We start from the raw sequence: 20,824 nt of genomic DNA, 5'->3' as shown, positions 1-20,824 counted from the left end.
TCCCTGCTGTGGTGAATCAGGCACTTTTGTCTTTAAATCAATAAAGCTTAGAAGAGATGGAGACACAAACAGACAGATGAGACTATTATTATTATGGGAAAGACGGGAAGTAGAAATTAATTTTGCAGTAGGTTTAAAGGTGATGATGTTAGGCATGCTTGGCTACGCAGCATGCAAAAACACCTTACAGTGATACAGAACAACACCTCAGAACTAATATCTAAGTGCCAATAAATTCGGACAGCTACATTTTGCTAACATTTGCAAACTACAGATCAAACAGGGACCTATACCCGAAGAAATCTAATGCTTATGTGCATGCCTAGGTTAAGTCATGTGCAGAGATCAAGTTTTCAGATGTTACAAGAGCCTGAACTCTGCGGACAGGTGTTGGGTAGGAACTCACAGGTAGCCCTTCACGAGAAGTACCACACAGTACGGGACTGCATTTAACTTACTCAAGTCTTTTTAACTTACTGCATGTAACTTACTGAGCATTTTGGGTGACTCCCACCTCTCGTCAGTAACTCCCCGTTGCCAAAATGCACTCTCATTTGCCTGCCTTCTGCCCTTTGAGCGACAGAGCTACTCACGGGCAGAAAACAGACGCACGTCCCGCCCGCCCCAGCCCCGCGCCGCCTGAGGCCGGCCGTCAGCGCCCCAACCGCCGCCGGGCGGCCATGACGGGGCGGGGCGGTGCCGCCGTAAGCAGGCGCGGCGGGGCCACCGCCCCCTTCCTGCTTCCGCCGTGCGGCCCCGCAGCGCTCCGGTACGGGCGGCGGCGGGCGAGGGCCGGCGGGGGGCGGCCGGGGCGCGTCCCGCCCTCACGGCACGGCGCTTGGGCCCGCAGGCACCGCGCCGCCCGCAGGTGGGGTCCGTTACCGCGGGGCACGTCGCGACAGGCCGCCCCGCGACACGGCCGGGGCCTGGCTGCCGGCGCGGCCCGCTCGCTGCCCGCGGTAGCGGGGAGGGGTGGCTCGGCGTGAGGGAGTGGCCGCGCTCCTCTGGGCGCTCGGAAGCTGTTTCTTATTTTTTTTTTTATGTCTCCTCCCGCAGCGTCGCCGCTTGAGGAGCGGGGAAGATGTTGGACGTGAAGGGCTGGGCCGAGTACGTCGTGGAGTGGGCTGCCAAGGACCCGTACGGCTTCCTCACCACGGTCATCCTGGCCCTGACGCCGCTGTTCATAATCAGCGCGGCGCTGTCGTGGAAGCTCGCGAAAATGATCGAGGCCAGGGAGCGAGAGCAAAAGAAGAAGCAGAAACGCCAGGAGAACATTGCAAAAGCCAAGCGAGCAAAGAAGGATTAAATGGGCAGGAAAGGCCTTCCTCGTGAAAAGAATCCACTTTTTTATTGAAGCACTGTTGGACGTTTTGTGTTGTAACCTTCCTTTGATACTTGATCCTCTTACATCTTGAAGTATGAAATTTAACTCCTTCAGTATATTTTTTTCTGCCGAAATGATCTGTGTTAAAGTTTGCCCAAGTGACACATGTTACAGCCATTTAATCTACTTGTGTTCCAGTGCAGGCTGCTTTTCTAAATTTGCATGTTAAATTCAAAAATGAATTAGTCGGGTGGCACTGGGGGCATTTATTTATTATTATTTTTTTCTATAGCTGAGCTATGACTTAACAAGTGTCTTAAAAGTGTCAAATTATGGGGATGACTCATTAAATGCTATAAGCTTTGGTTTCTTGGTATAGCAAGCCATTTTCTGTGTTGCAGGACCTCTTTTCTGTGGTCGTTCATGTTGTGCTTATGTGTATTTTGTAGTTCCTGGTAAACTGGAATACAGGAAGGCAAGCTTTGGTACACCTGCAGCAGAGCTGTAGAGAAGCTGGCTTCCAAGCTTCTTGGTTTGCTAACGTATTTCGTGTTTCATCGACACTCAGGGCATATGGCCGTGCAGTTCATTCACTGTGTGCCCGTAGGGGCTGCTGTAGCTTATTTGATGGTGGGGCTTGGCTGCACAAAGAACCTAACTTGGCTTTTCCTGTTTCCAGAACTACCGACCCACCATCAGTCTTTGTTTTCTCTAGGAAACTCATTTTTTGTTCTTAATGCCTCCATTTGTCTGAGGCTATTCATGTTCTACAAAGTACACTACAGCATTGTTTGTTTTTCCATCATTATCACCTGAACAGTGTACCTGTAACTCATTTCTGTCTTCAGAAGCTTTTTATGGCTCAGAGAGTAGCCATAAATGGGGTCAGAGCAAAGGCCCAATGGTCTCATGTTCTATGTCTTCGTGATCTAGGTGGCTGTGGGGAGAGTACACAAGTAGGATGTGCATGCTGGTGACAGCGGTTGTTCCTACTTACTACCTTTGATTTAGGACCTTCAGACTCCAGGTGGTATCATTGTGTTCTTGTGGCCCTTGAAACTTCGCCGCCCTCCAGGTTGCAAAATGCTGGCATAGTAGAAAAAGTCTTAGTGGGGATTCTGTTGTAAATATGCCAAAAATTTTTAACCTTAATTCCAATTCATGTTTTTCTAACAAACAATTTTTTTCAAAGCCTAATCTTGATTATTAGTCTAGTTTTAAAGCTTGTCAAAGTCATTACATTTTCAGACTTTGCATATTTCTAAAAGGCAACACAAAGTCATGGTTGCTACCAACTAGTACTTCATTATATGTTTAAAAATGAAACCTTAATGTCAGAGGAAGCAAAGAGACCCGTAGGGCTGGCTGACAGTAGCAGGATAAGAAGGGGGACGTTTAACTGAAATGACTTCAAGTGAACGTGAAGTACGTAACTGCAACCAGAAACTGATGACCATCTTTTAGTTTTATTGGTCAAGGCAAGCATTGTTAGAATGACATACCCACATCTTGTGGTACGTGATTAAGTCACCATTGTCTCAAATGTCAAATGTGTATGCCACCTTTAGTACCTACATAGTTTAAAACACATTGAACAGAACTGATCAAGGATGCACTGCATAAATAAATTTGATACTTTTTCAAAAGATTGTGTGGACTTTATTTTGACTTGAAGTTCTCAAGCATGATTTCTAAGCAAACAATGTGCACATTTTTTGTATCTGAACAAGTACCAAACACATCTAATAATTTAGGGAAGTCTTAACATACAGCAGACATGAAAAATTATTGGGGGGTGGAGGGGTATTAGTGACAATCCCTTCTCCCGAAATCTCTTTGCCATTTTTCACCAGCTTTACTAAATGCTTCAAACCTCTTACAATAATGTTAGACAGTTTAACTCAGACTGACTATCCTGTGCTTACTGCTGGCTTCAGGTAAAACTTTATTCAAATATGTTGATTCCTTTACTGAAGTTGCAAGAATGTCTCTAAAATTACTGCAGTGTCACAGTGATTCCTGTTCATTAAATCAACTTTTCCATCTAACTGCCAGAGGAAAGCTTCTACATTCAGCAATGCTGGGCACTGTCATAGAAGTGAAAAGGAATTCTGAAGAACTATATTAAATGCCTATGTTTGGGAAGATAATTTAAGTGTACTAATTAACAAACGTTTATTACATCAAAAACGATTTAAAAAATAAATCCATCTTCAAGAAAAAAAAGCAACTTATTTAAGAAAATTAAGTTTTCCAGAAAACCCACCTAAAATTATTTAAAGAATAATGGAAGAACAGCAACTGCGGAGAATGAACTTAGTAATGCATCACTTTTTCACTAAATTAAAGCATTTTACAGTAGTTTGTCACAACTAAACTTACTTGAACTGTTCTGCAAAAATACATGGAACTTGGTTTTAATACCAGTTAAGCGCACACTCGCCATACATAACGCCTGTTTATGCCGTCTGTTGACGTGTTTATCCATTGCCAATATCCGTACACTACAGATGGTTATTTAGGTTGACTACTGCTGCTGCCTGGTGGGATCCAGGAGCCTGGCTGAAAGGTGTTCGCGGTGCTTGCTGGATCTTGGGAAGGCTCGCTCTTTCCGAAGTAAGGAGCTGATGCATGGCCTTTAACATGCGTACGAACTGGTTCAGCAACAAGTCCCTCCTTGTACTCCTTGGCCTGAAGAAGCTTATCCTTCTCATACACATCTTTGACCTTCTGCTCCATCTCTTGTCTATAACTTTCATTCTTAAGAATCTCCTAAAAACGCAGCAGAAAGATAATTAGATAAAACGGATGAAAATTCAATGCACAATGTTGGAATGAAACATTTTAAAGAAAGTGTTTTTCTTAATTTTATAATCCAAGTGTTCAGCTCTGTAGGTAAAATAAAATGCGGTGAACTCGTTTTTCTACAACTGCAATTTCAGCCCTAGTTTAAAATGTTAATGCTCTGATTATGTTGTTGAAGCAAAGCTGTACTGTAATGTCCCAGTTTCACTATTCTATTAGATCAGAAAGGAGAATAATTAGATAGTCATCCACAAATGCACTGAAAATCAAGTTACCTTTAACCTTATTTTCTATGTAGGACTTACTGCTAAACAGCTATTTATCACTTGTGTTTCCTCCTGTAACCCACTACGCCTTGAACTTCAGGCATCTGTGCCCCAGGGTGCAGTTTCGAGAAATGCAGATGGACAACCTTGACTCGGTTAGTGCATATGCTAAAGCCATGCAAGATTAATAAATACATGATAAATAAAATAACTGAAAGGAGGTAGAACAGAACTGAAATTACTGAGGTGGTTACTAGTAATTCAGGAGAGGAAAAACAAAACAAAACAAACAAAAAACAAAAAAAAACCACATAAAACTGGCTGTGGTGAACCCTGTCCCAGAGATCCAGCAAAGGCCAACTGCGCATTGTGGTAAGGACACTGCGTGCACCAATGCTTAGGCTGGCTGAATGTTAACTCTAGCTATCAGATTTGTAAGGATGATTAAGGGTGTAAATTCTTCAAACAAAACTTGCCTATGCTTTTGTTAGGGCAGATAGTGAAGAGTAGTAGAAGCAGCAGCAGCAAAGCGATAATGAATTTTTACAATACTCTGAGCCCAAATACAACTTAATTGTAACCAACACCGTTTAACAAGAAAGTTGCTAATATCCAAATTCAGAACTGTGATAGAAAAGGAAAAGACTGAGCAGCTTTCTCCAGGTTACAAGTACATGGCAGCGCTAGGGAGAAACTAGACCAGTACACTTCTTTCTGTGCAGAAGACCACAACGTTATTTTAGGAACAGCATTAAAATGCATGTGATATTGCCAAGAGTTGACATAGCAATTATGTGCAACATTTAAGAACACACATATGTATAAGGCAGTATTTAAAGAAAGCCTTATCACAGAGATACAAATATTAACATATTTTCCTTAGTCCTTAATTGCCTCTTTGCTTAAATTCACAAACATACTGAACAGAGGCAAAACACTTCACATGCCTATATAGCAAGAAAATACACAAGCAGAATATAAATGACTTTGCAGACTGGAGGGGGCAGTGGGGAAAATTCTCCCATACAAAAATAAAAATATTGCCAAGTGTAACAAGGCCAAATTTTCAACAGCCAATATAGCAAAACCTCATTATTACATCTCTCAATTCTGTCTTGTTTACCACATAAATCGACCATGACCTTATTGATTTCAAGGGGTGCTTGTATTACCCCACTACTAAGAAATTAGAACGTATACCTTTATGATGTTTGAAGACTGCTTCATAGCATCTGCTACAACAGCACAGAATGGTTTATTAAAATAGGAATTTAATTCAGTTACCGTGAACAGCTACTTAATAACTTCGAATCTTTTCCAATGATTCCTTTAGCAAATTTATCTCATGTGGTCGAGTAATAACAGCTGTAACTAAATCCTGAATGCTTTAAGCCCATTTTACATGTTGATGTATGATCATCATCTGGTTTTTGGACTCAGATAAAGCTCTTTTATCAGCTTTCAGTAGCCAAAGTATAGCTGCAATTTAGTAAAATAACCATGCTTATCTTGAAAAAGAAGCATGAGAAATGATTGTCATTAGCCAATATACCAAAAAAATAAAAATGCAGTTCTTTGTTCAGAATCTATATAATCACATCAAGACAAAAATTTCAGGTTGAAAGAAACTGTGCACATCCAGTTTATGCATAAAATTCATGCTACTAACATGTGCACTGAATTTAGGGTTCCTGTGATGAAACCAAAGAAAATGTGAATCAGGAATCTTGTGGCAGATTAGAGACATTGAGTCAAACAGACTAGGGTTTTCTTAGCATAAACATCTTGTTCTTTAATACTAGGTTTGTTCTGCGAAAGCATCTCATAGACGCTAAGTACTTCTTGTTTTTTTTTGTTTGTTTACTTCATTCTCAATTCTCACTAGAACTTACACATTCTTTAAACATTGAAATTGTATATCTAAATACCGTTGGCTCAATTTCCATAGGCACTACAGTTTCAAACAATTAAGAGACTGAAGTTTCCCTGCCACTACAGACATTTAAATAAATAAATAAATAGATAGATAAATCCAAGGAGTCCCAGTAGTTCCAAATCTGAATGCGATAACCAACAAAGAGCAAAAGATGACCTGCTCATGGAGTGAGCGCAGTCCAGGACATCTGGCTGACTCCCAAGTGCATCGCTACAAAAGGGGCCACACTGTATTTCATGCTGCTGGCATGTGACCCCCTTGGTGTGCCCGTTCCAGCTGCTGCCTCTGAGTGAGCTGATGAGGGATTTTTCAGTAATTTCTGCTTTTCTTGCTAACTTTTGCAAGCTGTATTTTTGTTTAGAGCTCTCACTTAACTTGCACAGAGATGTATTGCCAAGCATTCTCTGTTATTTGGAAACTATGTCTATACTCTACGGAAGGGAGAAAAATTCAGAGGTCTGTCCCCGGTCAAAGGACTTTCAGTGGCTGTAAGTCTGCAGATAGAGGACCTGCTTTTTGTGTTGAAGGTTTGGAATGGACTGTTCTTTCACTCCTCAAGGATCTCACAATGTTGCTGCTTTACCCTTTCTGAATAAACAAGCAGACTTACAGAATAAATTAGTTCCTCCTGGTAGGAAAATACCATAAACGCAAAATAGGTTTCTCTATACTTGCTTATTCCCACAGCTGGGGTCTTGCTCAGAAGTGACTAGTCCTTGAAGAGTACTTCCTGCTCATCTTCTCCACAGGCAAATGCCTTCACTTCACCCTTTTTATCCTGCAGCACTCCTGAACCCTTCAATCTGAGGAACCCCTTCGCCCCTTCCTCTTCCTTCCTTCCCATTTCCCTCTACACCTTCAAGCCATCCACAGGTTATAATACCACTTGCCTCTTATGAAGCATTTTCAATCTCCTGAAGGCAAAGGACAATCCAGACTTATGAGCAACTAGCTCTAAGGATAAAGGTAGCTAGACATACAGTACAATGTAACAATATCCAAAGGAATTTTGTTTAAAGGTTATTTTAACACTGTTACCTGTTTTTGTTCTATTCAGACAATTTTCTAAAGACACTACACCGAAGCCCATAAATACAAGGGCTTAATGTATTATTATTTTTGACCAAAGATTCCATTTCAGATGGGTTTGTATATTGACTAAAATAAAAAATAGCTTCCTAATGTTGCCTTAAAAACTGTTCCAACTTCCTAAGTTATTTTAATTACATACTCTGACATACTTATGATTTCAACTGATTTGAACAGTATCAGCTCACTAGTATTTGGTGCCAGAACTGAGAAACATCTGGACAGATTAATGTTCTTTGAGCTGTACAGACACTGCATATTCATAGAATGCATGCATTTTAGTGTCTAGCTTGAACACTTTGTTTAATCACGAGTGAACTTGAACTTTGAACTCTTAAGAATGAATATATATAAGTTAGCAGAAATCCTTTTTAAACTCAAATTTTTAAAAAGACAGAGAGAAAAATCTGTTTTGAAACAATATTCAAAAAGTTGATTGTGAGACAATTTAAAATGTCAGACTGTTTTCTTTACTGACAAAATAAACAAATGTCCAGCAAAGTGCTAGATGTCATGTCAAATCATCTGCTTCTGTAGTATTGCCAAACTGGTTCACTAAACTCCCTTTTCCAGTTCCACACGTTAAATAGGCAAGACAAAATAATGGAATGTTATACCATATTTCAAGACTAGGAGGCAAGAGATGACCTTGTCACTGGGAAGCACTGCATGTTCTGACCCAGGACAGGTCTTGTTAACTCAGCATCTGAGCATGAGCTCAGCAGCACCAGGCCGGGAATAACAAATGATGTGGTAAATGAAGGGCTGTGTCAGTGCATGGAAAAAACAGAAGAGCAGTTTAAACTAGAAAGAAAGACTTATCTGGCTTTTTTAAAATACTAATTTAAATGAAACACTGAGCCAGCTGGTTACTAATTCTAAGATATTCTAAATATCTCTGGTCAATCAACAATTGGTATTAGTCAAATCAATCCAAGATTTGCTTTATTTAGTTTTGTTTTGTTTCTTCAAATATCTGACTAGTTGCAACATTAAAATACAGATTGAGTTCTGTACAATAGATCTTATTTTTTAAGAAGGATGCTCCCTACATAACTCAAAACTAAACCGACCAGAATTATCTTGGTAGGATACATGACAATTTATGGCATCTTTCATTGTCTAGGTTTTGTACAACAGTTTTTTTTACCTTTGAATGTAAATCAGATAAACTACTCAAACGAATTACTGAACGAGCATAGCTGCTGTTTCAAAACACTTACTTTTACTTACAACCAGCAGCAACCCCTTGAACATATGCAGATGCAGAAACAGACCTGTAATGGCACTGCATGCTTTTTGGCAAGACAAACTTTCACTCCCACTATTCTGTAAAGGAAAGGTAATTCCTTAGGTTTATCTGTTAAAGTTTACTTAAGCTGAATGCTGTTTGTGCCTTGTGAAAACAGTGCTCCTGATGCTGCAAATGAGAAGTGCGCAAGCTCTTTGGTTTTAATCAGTAACAGCACAAAACTTGCAATGAAGGTTTAAAGCACTCCACAAACAGTGTGTGTTAAACCAATATATTAGTTACAAGTAGATGCTTTAATAATAGCCCAGTATTTAAACGCAGTGCCGTATTTACTACCAAGTTAAATCTGTTAAATACTAATGCTAACTCACAGCAATTTTTGTGTAAATCAAACCTACGCAGAAGCAATGGTAGCTATTACTGAATTACTGAATTGTTCTTCCTGAGCTACAGAATAACTGGCATGGGCTGAAGGAGTTTCTAGGGCACTACAGTGTGGTACACACATTTGGCAAGAATGTTGTAATGAGAGGGAAAAGAAAGAAGAAAGGCACAGATCCTGGAATGTAAAGTGTGTTGAAAACACCTGGAGTCAGAAGGGGTTTGCTTCTGACTTATTTTTGCAATACAGCAAAGATTTCTGTACAGAACCACAGAGATGTTCAAGACCACAGCTGAAACTATGTAAAACCAGCAAAAATCACAAACTAGCCTGGCACCAGTGCAGTCTGCCAGGAATAAAGGGCAGCAGCACACAGCCTTTCTGCCTACAGAGCAGACAAGAACTATAACTGTGAGTCAGTCCCAGTTTGGTGCTTGCTTTCCCTTTACTTCATGCATGATGCAATCTGTACCAGCCCTCTTCCTGGTACACGTTACTTTTCCCTCCACCCCCATTCAGCTGTGCTGACAGTGAATTACAAGACAGAGCCAATCAATGCTCCATGCACTCCCACACACACTGACAGGAGCAGCAGAGTGGCAGCAGCTCTCTCCCATACAGCTTTGGGATCTGCAACATGGGCAAGTGGGAAGTATGGGGACCTCAATAATCTTCTGCGGATGTTGACAAGCACCTATGTTTTGAACTTGAAATCAAAGTTAAAATGAATAAGAGGAAAAACTGTAAAAGATAATGTCTTCTTCAAATCCCACCCCCAGCAACTTCTCTGAACACTCGCTTTAATTTAGGCTTTGTAGCTCAGCTCTATATTGTCAAGTAAAATGCCCTTTCACACTAAGTAATAATCCTGTCTGGGATCGTGCACAATTTACTACGTAAAATACTATTTAGTGCAAGTCAAATCATTTGAATACGTCCCAAATTTTCAATCATGGTTGTGATCCCTGACAATAATGGTGGAAAGTATTTTGCTCAGAAGAGCTGTTTATCCCTTTGCTTTTTTAACAGCATTTCCCAGAACTATAAATCATATTCCACAGCTTTCTTGTGGCTTCAGGAATAAAATACTCATTTGCTAAAGCCTATTCTCTGAGTAAGAATGTACAATGTCAGAGCTCTTATTTTGAAACTTCTCAACTGAAGCATCTGAAAGAAGATAAAAGCAAACTATAATGTGCAATCCAAACAGTGTCAAACAATGATTTTTTCTAAACTGTGCCCCATTCTGGTTAAAGGAAGGTGAATTCTGTATAAATGAATCTCCATGATTGAAACTAGTTTACAGCATACCATCTCTCAAATAAATAATTCTTATGATCAAACAAATGGGAAAAGCGGGTATGCGCTGTGGCAACCAAACAGAACGCAATTTCAGTGCAATTACTGGGGCTGGGGGATGGACAGGGAGGGACAACCATTGAAACCTGGTGCTTATTACAAGTCACTGAAGTACATTTTTCCTCCCTTCTCTCCCTCTCAACATTTCATCCATTATAAAACTACGCAATTCAGAAGCTACAGAGTTTTATTACTGTGTAACAAGTATATAATGCATGAGAAGAGCACTCCTTCACTATGGTACTTCTTATTTCAAACTATTTCCAAGCTCTTGGCACTAGTTAAAAAAACAGGCAATTTTATCTTACCTCCCGTGAAATATTACCATATATGCATGCATATTACCACATATATACCAATATTACCATATATTACCTGCATACAAAGCAACAGTGAGGTTTTGATTTCAACTGGGCATACCTCTAGCTATGCAGCCCTGTATGGACACCAAAGAAAGCAGCACCTAGGTTACAGTGCAGTGTCTTCAAGTATAAAGATGTGTGTTCACAGAGTAGTTTTACTATAGGTAGGCATCTGGCAATTGCAGGCTATCATACTGGCAGGTTCAGAAACGAACCACATTCCTGCCCATAACAATTTCTCTAGGAACTGCCATGAGAACCTTTTATGTGGTTTTAGTTCATACATTCTCTGGCACCCCAAGATTGCCTGTAACCTTATTTCTATCTCCGTTCTACCAATGAGGTCATAAACAATGCCAAGCTACTCTGATGCTTTTGAACCTCAGGACATTGTCAGAAGTAGTGTGTAGCTGCAAGGTCTGTTGCGGGCAAAAAACAAGGCTTAAATTTCTCAATACATTCAGGTACTTTGTGTTGCAGACATCAGGATTCTCTAAAAGCCTCTACAACTCCAGTGCACACTGAAATCAGAAATATTAAAGAAACCAAATGGAAGTTATGCACAGAAAAGATTAAAAAACCTCACTAAATGCCTAATATTTTTAAGGTTTGCTTCACCCTTAAAAATCTCTCTTAATTCTTTATCTCCAGTTTAGAAGCTGAAAACTCAACATGTCTTAGATACAAGATATCTAAACCAATTTTGATGATACGACTCCCACTATCTATGTGGGGGGAAACCTGGCTATGTGCTAAATATCATTGATCATACCCAAGCTTAGAGGTATCTTATGCATCCAGCAACTATCTCAGTTAGGAGCTGCACCAACAGAAGCTAAAATTTTGCATAAATGGCCCAGAATGAATACAGGAGATGTAGAATGCAGCAAAGCTCGTGAATGCCATGCAAAGTTGCTTTACCACTGAAGTCTCAAGAAGTTCTTGTCAGCAGAACTTTGCTTGGAATTCATGAAGGTGTGTAAAAAGAACATGACATATCCACACCACTCCTAAAGGTGCTACACTATTTAACATCTTTTAAATTTGGTTTGGTGATGGAATACCAACATGAGACCAAAAGGGAGTCCTCAGGAGAAGGATTTCCCCCCTTCCCTCTGAAAGCAACTTCTCTTTCCTTTAGAACTGAAATGTGAAAAATCCAAAATATGAAGATGCCATGTTTTAAATAAGAACTGAAATCCACAGCCAGGAGGAAAAATGAGAGCTAGGAGTCTATGTTAGACAGCATATTTATGTTTACCTTCCAACCTAGTGGCTTTGATGAGTCATACTGAAAGAGAAGTTAACTGTAGCTTGAAGAATGAGAGTAGCCTCTTAAAGAAATAGAATCGTAGAATCATAGAATATCCTGAGTTGGAAGGGACCCATTAAGGATCATCAGGTCCAACTCCTGGCACCACACAGGTCTACCCAAAATTTTAGACCATGTGACTCAGTGCACAGTCCAATCGCTTCTTAAATTCAGACAGGCTTGGTGCAGTGACTGCTTCACTGGGGAGCCTGTTCCAGCGTGCGACCACCCCCTCGGTGAAGAACCTCTTCCTGATGTCCAGCCTAAACTTCCCCTGCCTCAGCTTAACACCGTTCCTGCAGGTCCCATCACTGGTGTTCATGGAGAATAGGTCACCTGCCTCTCCACTGCCCCCCGCAAGGAAGGTGTAGACTGCGGTGAGGTCCCCCCTCAGCCTCCTCTTCTCCAGGCTGAACAGGCCCAGTGACCTCAGGCCCAGTGACCTCAGCTGCTCCTTATAATTATAATAAATAATTTCCTTTGATGAAACATCACTCCTATAAAACAAGTGCTATATCTGAAGACAACTTTTAGTAATAATTTCAGACATGAATGCTTTGCAGGTAAACAGAAGTCAATATAAAGGGATAAATTATCAAATCTGCTTCCACAAAATAGGATTTGATTAAAAATATTTTAGTATTTGTAGTCTTTAAATATTTTCATTTATTTAAAAACTTCTCTAGGCAAGAAAGATTTCCTGTTTTCCCCCAAAAGGCTACATCTGTCTATTTTCCTATACAGACAGTAAGGAAATGTGATACTCCAATTATTCATCACTTGTTAAATTGTTTAAAATATGATTTAGAGCTGCACAGGAACAAATGTAAAGACAATTTATTTTCAGACAACCATATTATGATCATACACAATATATGTAAAGGGACAGGTGACAGAATGATATAACTATGCAAAAATATGCATATACAAGCTCAGATTCTCACATATTATAAAGCAGTATGTGTATATATGTGTATGCACACACATGCTTACACAGGGTACAGATGTGATGCAAAGTTTTCTATCAAAATGGACACCCTAATCACCATAGGAACAGGGTAAGCTTAAACATAAGATAAGAAACAACCTGATATGCATTCACTTGAGAAGTTTTCACCCTCATCATAACTGAGAATGAGATTTGGCATATTTCAATCTGTAATAATATCAAAAGGCAAGCAACTGCTTCCAGTGTCCCAGAAGCCTGCTGTGGCTTCTATTGGTGGTCAGATTAGAAATAACCAAGGCAATAAGCAGTATTCTTGGGTTATGATTAGCCCAGAGCACGAAAGTCCTGCTCCAAAAGACTGTCCTCCAAAAATAGTGGGGGAATTGCAATTGGGGATATGAAAGAAAGAAACTGTATGCATGTGGTACACTCAACACTGAACAAGTTGTCTGGTGAAGTCACTGCAGTATTCTTCCATAAGGAAAATTACAATCTAAAGAGAAGATGTGAAGCCATTTCTTCTATATGAAAATTCATGTTTTATAATGACAAAAAAGATGTTAGGTATTTCTGGAAGAAAGAATGGCCTGATTACAAAACATTACCAAGCCTTAAGAACAGTGTCTAATAGCCTTAGCTGCTGTCATAAGGTCACTGTGTTGACCAGTGTAAGTAAGGACAACTCACATTCATTCTCACTTCAGTAAGTTTGCAAACAACACCAAGGTGGGGGGAAGTGTCAATCTGCTGGAGGGTAGGCTCTGCAGAGGGACCTGGACAGGATGGGTCTATGGGCAGAGGCCAAGGGGATGAGGTTCAACGTGGCTAAGTGCTGGGTCCTGCACTTTGGCCACAACAACCCCATGCAGCGCTACAGGCTTGGGGCAGAGTGGCTGGAAAGCTCTGCAGGGGAAAAGGATCTGGGGGTGCTGATTGATGCTCGCCTGAACATGAGCCAGCAGTGTGCCCTGGTGGCCAAGAAGGACAACAGCATCCTGGCTTGTATCAGGAACAGTGCAGCCAGCAGGACCAGGGAGGTGATCGTCCCCCTGTACTCTGCTCTGGTGAGGCCGCACCTCGAGTCCTGTGTTCAGCTTTGGGCCCCTCGCTACAAGAAGGACATCGAGGCCCTGGAGCGTGTCCAGAGAAGGGCCATGAAGCTGGTGAAGGGCCTGGAACACAAGTCCTATGGGGAGCGGCTGAGGGCACTGGGGTTGTTTAGTCTGGGGAAGAGGAGGTGAAGGGGAGACCTTACTGCTCTCTACAACTCCGTGAAGGTTAGATGTGGGGAGCTGGGGGTAAATAAAAGATAAGCCTAACAAATACAAAAACAAAGAAACAAACAAAAAACACACTAAAGGGGGATGGTAGACAAACAGAATAAAGAAAAGGAACAGAAATTTTAATAAAGCTTAACACATGTCAAATTTGATATTAAAAAAAAGATGCACAATGGACAGTGGAAAAAAATGGAAAATAATCATAAAAGTGTTAATACAGACTCCAAAGGTAGGAATATTGGCACAATTGCAGAAACTTATGTTTCAGGAACTGTAATGCTGTTTTGTGGTGTTACAATATGATGTTGACAATAAAATGTCATTAAGGCACAAAATACAAGATTTGTGGGCTTTGCATTCCTTTTCAGAAATAGTCTAGCCCCGTGAGAAATATATGAAAGAACAAGGAGATTTGTTATACAGGGTTTCAACAAGAAACACGGTCAGAAATATTCCCTGGTTCCCTAGCTGTCAAACAGCAGTTTACCGTATCAGCATTACTGTCAAAATGGGAATATAACACAGAATAGCAGCCAGTAAAGTTTATGTACCTAAAACACTAAAGCCATTCAGCCCTACATATGTGGGCCAAACAGTAATGTTTGTAAGTATGTGCTTCACCAGTATTATTATATCGTGATATATAGGTTTCAAATCAGAAAAAAAATAGAACATGCTCATCACCCCCATAATATTACAGAAAAAAATCAAGCTGCATATCACATTTAAAATGTGACTATAATATTTTCAAATTAACAAGAATTTTTAATATGCGTATATTTGAACTAGCTTTTCTTACACAGGAGAGAAAAAAAAGCACTTTAGAGATTACTCCAAAGAAAACGTAACTACCTTTCAAATTCCTGGTATATCACTTCTGCTCTGATAAGGTCAATGCAGTGCCCTGCAGGTAAAGTACCTAGCTGCTAAATAATTTTTCGGATCTATTACCTTATGAAACTGAAGGTATAAGCAGTCCTGTTACTCTGAATGCACCACTATTCACAATAATGTCTAATCCTCCATAAACTGCTTTTTCTGGAAGCTAAAATATTCAGAACACCATTGATCCACAGTGCTCTCATCAGCAGAGACTCCCTTTGGATACAGAATGAACAGCTCCAGTGCCAGAAGGAGCTTTATTGCCCCAATTCTAAAACCAGGGCTGTCCATGTTCTCTGTGCCAGGTTCATATTAGCCTAATTAGGGCAGTCTGGCTTTTGAAAGTGACAGAACAGAAGACATGCAACACCCCATGTCTTCAAGTATCACATGAGGTGATATGTTCAACAATAAAAGTTATATGTATACCATTAGCATGAGCCACAACTAATTACAAGGAGGTCAGCCCCAAGCTTAGACAGAACACCTACTGAAGTATCCCTTCTGCACAGATAACTAGGATTAGAAGGCAGGAGGAAAAAAAGTTAAGTTTAAACAACAAAACACTACTTCTCTGAAGGTTAATACAAAGTGTGTTCGTTTGTTTCAGGTCCTAAAAAGCTCTGAGGAGAAATTTTACTTAATTTTCTTCCATTCATGAGTGTATTATAACCCTTATTGTCTCTAAAACCTCAGTGGCAAATGGGAAAAAGAGGCAGAGATAAATGTTGAAAAGCTTGAAGTTGTGTGGGAGGCTCACTTCTGTGAGCTATGGCTTGTAAACATCAATGGACAAGCTTTCCAAGTTCGTACTAACATACAGGTAGGCAGGACAACTTTTCACAACCAGTGCGCTTTAGAAGACCTACGTGGCCAAGCCCTTGGCCAGAGCATGCCAGCGTAGCTTCACTGCATTCAATGCAGTTTATTTCTACTGATGCAAGCCAAGAACCTGCCCCTCTGGGTGTCAGTTTCAGTCTTCTATAGTAACCCATGCTTCATCTACTCAATCACTCTAGCTGGCACTTAACTTGTAAAGCAAGTCAAGGGTAAGGAGTGCATGTGTGTGCGTACACAGATCAACAGTTAAACTCATTCCACTCTTTACAAACTCATCAGCGTGAAAGATGGTGGGATATTTCACTGTGTTGTTCCACTAGAAACCACTTATGGAAGAAGTCATTGCTGTTACTTCCTCATCTTGTTAGCACTGTAAAATGTTAATACATTTTATTTTCTTGTACTGATGAATACACTGGCAACTGAATTTGAAACCCACAGTTTCATGTCAACTACCTTGAAAAAAAACAAAACTATTAATACGTAGAGGACCTGTTTTAAAAATTCACAGCAGTAATTTGAGAATTCACCTGATTAAAGAAATTCTTGTGTGACCATGATTATCTTAAAGACTCTTATTTCACACAGATAAGAGAAACAACTAAAGACATTGAAGTATTTATTCCCATTTCTTTTTCTTTTTTGTCCTAAGAGATAGACATCTAAATTTCACAAATTAGGCAAGCAATGCACTAAATTCTCTCCATAAAGTGACAAATCACTGTACAGGTAAACTCACTTTAAATGTATTATCGTAGTTTAATTACAACAATTGAAAACATAAAGACAATTCATCTCTTACTTCAATGGTTGGTGGATCCTTTCTTTTTTTTCTTATCCAAGCTGCAAAGGAAATAAAAATCCAATTGATTATATTGAAGACCACAGCCAGTATTACAACTCAAAATGATAATGACTTTGTAACAGAAAGTAAATATTTATACAAAAACTTGCCACAACCTAGCAAGCCATAATATAATTTCCCAAAGTATAAAGTTCCAGGATGTTATTTCCCATGTCAATACTCTCAGTCTTCACAGAAGGGAAAAAAGGCACTCCTATTATGAGAGCTTAAGCACAGTTCACATACCACCCAGACTGCCGAAACAGGGCTTAAGCAGGGCTCAAGGCCCAGCCTTTTGTTGAGCTTGCTATACAAAGCAGAGCTTCACCCTGAGAAGATGACAAGATGACTACTAAAAAGTATGAAAAGCTTTAGACCACTCAGGAGAAAAAGGATTCCTGTATATGCCCCAGGCATTGTTAAAGCCTGAAAACCTCTTATTGACATTAGTGCTGCCTGGAGTTCCTTTACAAGGATGCAAGATACAGACCGAAACCTGCATGAGCCCTGGTTGCATCACGTCAGATGGATGCACAGGATTACATGCTGCATCAAGGAGGAGGTACTGTAACACAGGGAAGGAAGGCACACCCCCTCCATCTCTGTAAATTCATGCTGGAAAGGACAGCGGAGGAATTGAAGCAGTGTCAATGCTGGTTGTCCTGTGATTTTGGTTTTCCATCATGAACCAAAGTCAATAGATGTATGCCCACTCCCACCACAAACTTAAAGTCAGTGTGGAGCTGATCAGATGCAGCAATCCAAGGGGATCCGCTACAGATGGAAAAGCAGCACCGTGTCCAATCTTGCTTCATTCGGTCAATGAGTTATTATAGAGAGCCCCAACTCTATTACAGATGTTATCAGAGAAACACATTCCCTGACTGTGACCAAGTCAATATCCATCTCTTTAAAAGTACCACTGCTGTAGCATTTTCTCACAATAGTTAAAATCCACAGAATTGCTAAGTGCCAGTTTGCATATTTTGTAGACACTTGTTTTTTTCTGCTTGTATTTTTCAGATGAATGAGTAGGAGAATGCAAGTGGCTACTAATGAGCAGAAGGACAAACATAAGGAATGCCAGTTCCAAGTGCAGAGAAATAGCAAAATGTTCTTTTGTAGGTTTGAATAATTAAGATTTAGATGCTTGTTACTGTGCTTCAAAATTAGAGCAAAAATGACATTTTGTTATCCCACAATCAAATTCCCGGTCTGACTTGACACTGCCTTTGAAGTTTCAGAAATGCTTTAAGAAGGAACTATTTCAAATTTTAATTTTCCAATGCCATTTATGCCAGGTGCTGGGGGGAACTGGGAATGGGTCAGGCAGCAAGTCCAAAACACTACGAGCTGCATGGAGTCATTATTTCACCCAGCTACTGAAAGTGTAATTACCCATACGATAAAAGTCTAATGCTATTCTGCTTCAGCAACATTATGAAACTGGTTTTAGGAGAAATAGCTTCCAATTAATATCAGAATGGAATTAAAGGAGGCAAAATGCCATTACATAGCTTAGAAAAAGTGGCAAGGCCAACAGCCTTAATTAAAGGTTAACAATGAAATATCTTTAATGATATGAAACAAGGTCTTACTTTTGTTTCTTGTCTATCAGATGACATTTTCAGAAACATCTTACAAACACCACTACGTGACAGCTCTTCTCAGTAGTCTTTTGATACTAACAAAGATTAGACCCAAATATGCCAATGTGGGGAAGTAAGTGATTACTGAACAGTCAACATCAGCCTTTCTGCAGAAGTTTTATGTTACTGAAAAGCAAAAAAAAGCCCATTATGATAATACAAATGCAACCATACGACTTCATTAAATTCTACAGAGTTAGAAAAAAAATTGTATGTATCTGTAGCACTTTCAAGCATTTCAATTTTATTAGAATTTCCAAATATAAAATCTGGCAAGACCAGAGCCTAAATTGGCGTGATGGAGACTGACGTTTCTCAGCTGACAGCCTTGCAGACACTCTTTGTAAAAGGATCAACAATGTTATTAGAGAAAATCGTAGCACACAAGCCTTTCCTCCTGCCAGAAGTCATCTTTGCTCATACTTAGCAACAGTTCTAACCACATACAGAAAAGCAAGAAAGTGCTAGAAATATCAAGTATAGTGAAGTATGTCTACCGGAGACTAACCAATAAAAGATGCACAGTTGGAGAAAATTGGAAAAGTAGTAGTTCAAAATGTCTGGTGAAAAATGAATTATTAAGCCTTCTAAATTTAAGGGATTACTTTCAACAAAGTATCATCCTCCTTCATTCACGTGTCATTTCTCAGTTGTATGGAGGTAATTTGTTATAATACTACTGGTTTCAATTCCACAGCTCTCAGCATCTAAAAACTGCTTAATGTTGTTCAAACTGCCAGTATTTTCTTACAATGCCAGTATATTCATAGCTGCATTTTAACAACTAGATTACAACTAGTGATTCTTAAAATTTGCAATCCTACAAAAATTAAGCTGCAGTTAGAAAATCTTGCTGATATATAGTCACTACAATAGATTTTGTTTTACTGGTGGATGAGACTTTTAGTTGGTTGTTTCATTAATGATTTTCAGATGAATGGAATGCTTCTATTAAATGATATTATCTTTTAATTATCTGCCTGAGTTTAACAAGCCACAAACAGAACAGTGAAGAGTAATATACTGTAACAAGTTCTGTGAATAAAACCTCTGAAGAAGGAGCATTATGCAACTTGTTTTCGTTCATTAATACATCTCAATTAGAACCCATGCTCAAAAGCAACAAAACAATCCTCAGCTTAGGTATATTTCTCATCAACCATACCCATAATTATCCTGTATTTATTTAAATACACAAAAAATTTATATAGTTACCATGCTATTTTTCTTCCCAGCTATAATAAACATTTAACTACACACTATATAGGTGCTATCAACCTTCCTTCTTTTTAACAAACATCAGGATTACAAACCTTTTTCACCTCAATTCTAAATAAAACTTAAAAATAAAACTCAAAGATGAGCGACCATTTTCCTATAGGTAAACTCATTTTAGCATCTCTAATGAGCTGCATTAGAAAATCACCATTTAATGAAAAATTCCTCCACTGCTGGGGAGCTGAGGGAGAAATATGGTAACAAAAATCACTAAAATCTCTTTATAGCCATAAGATGAAGTTAGTTAGCTTTAATATATAATATTCCCTCTGTGAAAATCCAATTCAGAAATATTTTACACAAAGCACAGCTCAGGATACATTACAAGATTAAAGGCAAGAAAAGGCAAGAAAAACATCATCTGAATTGGGTGTATTTCAGTATATTCTGTTTAAGTTTCAAATAGTTTTATCAATCTTTTCTATTTCAATTTATAATTGAATTAATTATTTTTTTTTTCTAAAAAGCACTTACCTGACTACTCTTCATCAGTCTTTAGGGAGAAGATCTGGGGGATTTTAATATAGTTAATCCCCAACAGTTTTCTGGTGGTTCTACTTCAAATAAAAGTTTAAAAAAGCCTTCCAATTTTTCTATAGTATCAATAATATTTTCAGCATCCAACATAGAGTTGCAAAATACTGGACACCAACCCTTTGTAACTTAGGCATAAGAAATTCATGGTAACAAAAAAAGAATGTATGTTTAAAAACTGTATCATCGGTGATACCTTACTAATCTAGCACCAGTCTTAACAAAATCCAACAGAACGATAACTTGAAATTAACACACTTCACTCTCTCTTTTAAAAATACTGCCAGGATATATAATTTAGAGGTGGATAGTCAGTATGTAGCTTTCCCGGCTTTCTTTATGCTCTCCATTACACTTCTGGTCAACAGAGGTTTAAACTAGTAAACAGATTTATACCTATTTGTTGATGGAAACAAGGCAGGTGTGTGCTTTATTACATGTTATTTGAACACACATATGCATGCACACTTAATTAATGTCC

General features: G+C 39.2%; 2 protein-coding genes across 3 annotated transcripts in view; one reads left to right on the top strand and one right to left on the bottom strand.

Moving 5' to 3' along the window:
* The first annotated feature begins 490 nt into the window (after positions 1–490).
* On the top strand, positions 491–2,970 carry SMIM15 (small integral membrane protein 15). 2 transcript variants are annotated; one of them, XM_066987626.1, is made up of 2 exons: positions 491–769; positions 1,057–2,970. In XM_066987626.1, exon 2 carries the CDS (start codon positions 1,082–1,084, stop codon positions 1,304–1,306), a length of 225 nt encoding a protein of 74 aa, XP_066843727.1. In that variant the 5' UTR covers positions 491–769; positions 1,057–1,081; the 3' UTR covers positions 1,307–2,970. The 2 variants fall into 2 exon arrangements, with proteins under 2 accessions (XP_066843727.1, XP_047907614.1); XM_048051657.2 differs by having other exon boundaries at positions 708–868.
* Positions 2,772–20,824, bottom strand: part of NDUFAF2 (NADH:ubiquinone oxidoreductase complex assembly factor 2) — a 61,108-nt gene continuing 43,055 nt past the window's right edge. Inside the window, exons 3-4 of the mRNA XM_048051656.2 lie at positions 16,841–16,881; positions 2,772–4,096 (exon numbers count right to left, since the gene is read on the bottom strand). Coding sequence (XP_047907613.1) covers positions 3,839–4,096; positions 16,841–16,881 — 299 coding nt within the window. The 3' untranslated portion in view covers positions 2,772–3,838. The remainder of the gene's footprint in view (positions 4,097–16,840; positions 16,882–20,824) is intronic.

Source organism: Anser cygnoides, chromosome Z (genome assembly GCF_040182565.1).
Source record: "Anser cygnoides isolate HZ-2024a breed goose chromosome Z, Taihu_goose_T2T_genome, whole genome shotgun sequence".
Lineage (NCBI taxonomy): Eukaryota > Metazoa > Chordata > Aves > Anseriformes > Anatidae > Anser > Anser cygnoides.
Note: the sequence above shows the minus strand (reverse complement) of the source record. Positions and strands in the feature narration are given on the sequence as shown.

Bases quoted from the DNA above. Each gene is read 5' to 3' on its own strand.
- SMIM15 (XM_066987626.1), top strand. From the start codon at position 1,082: ATGTTGGACGTGAAGGGCTGGGCCGAGTACGTCGTGGAGTGGGCTGCC.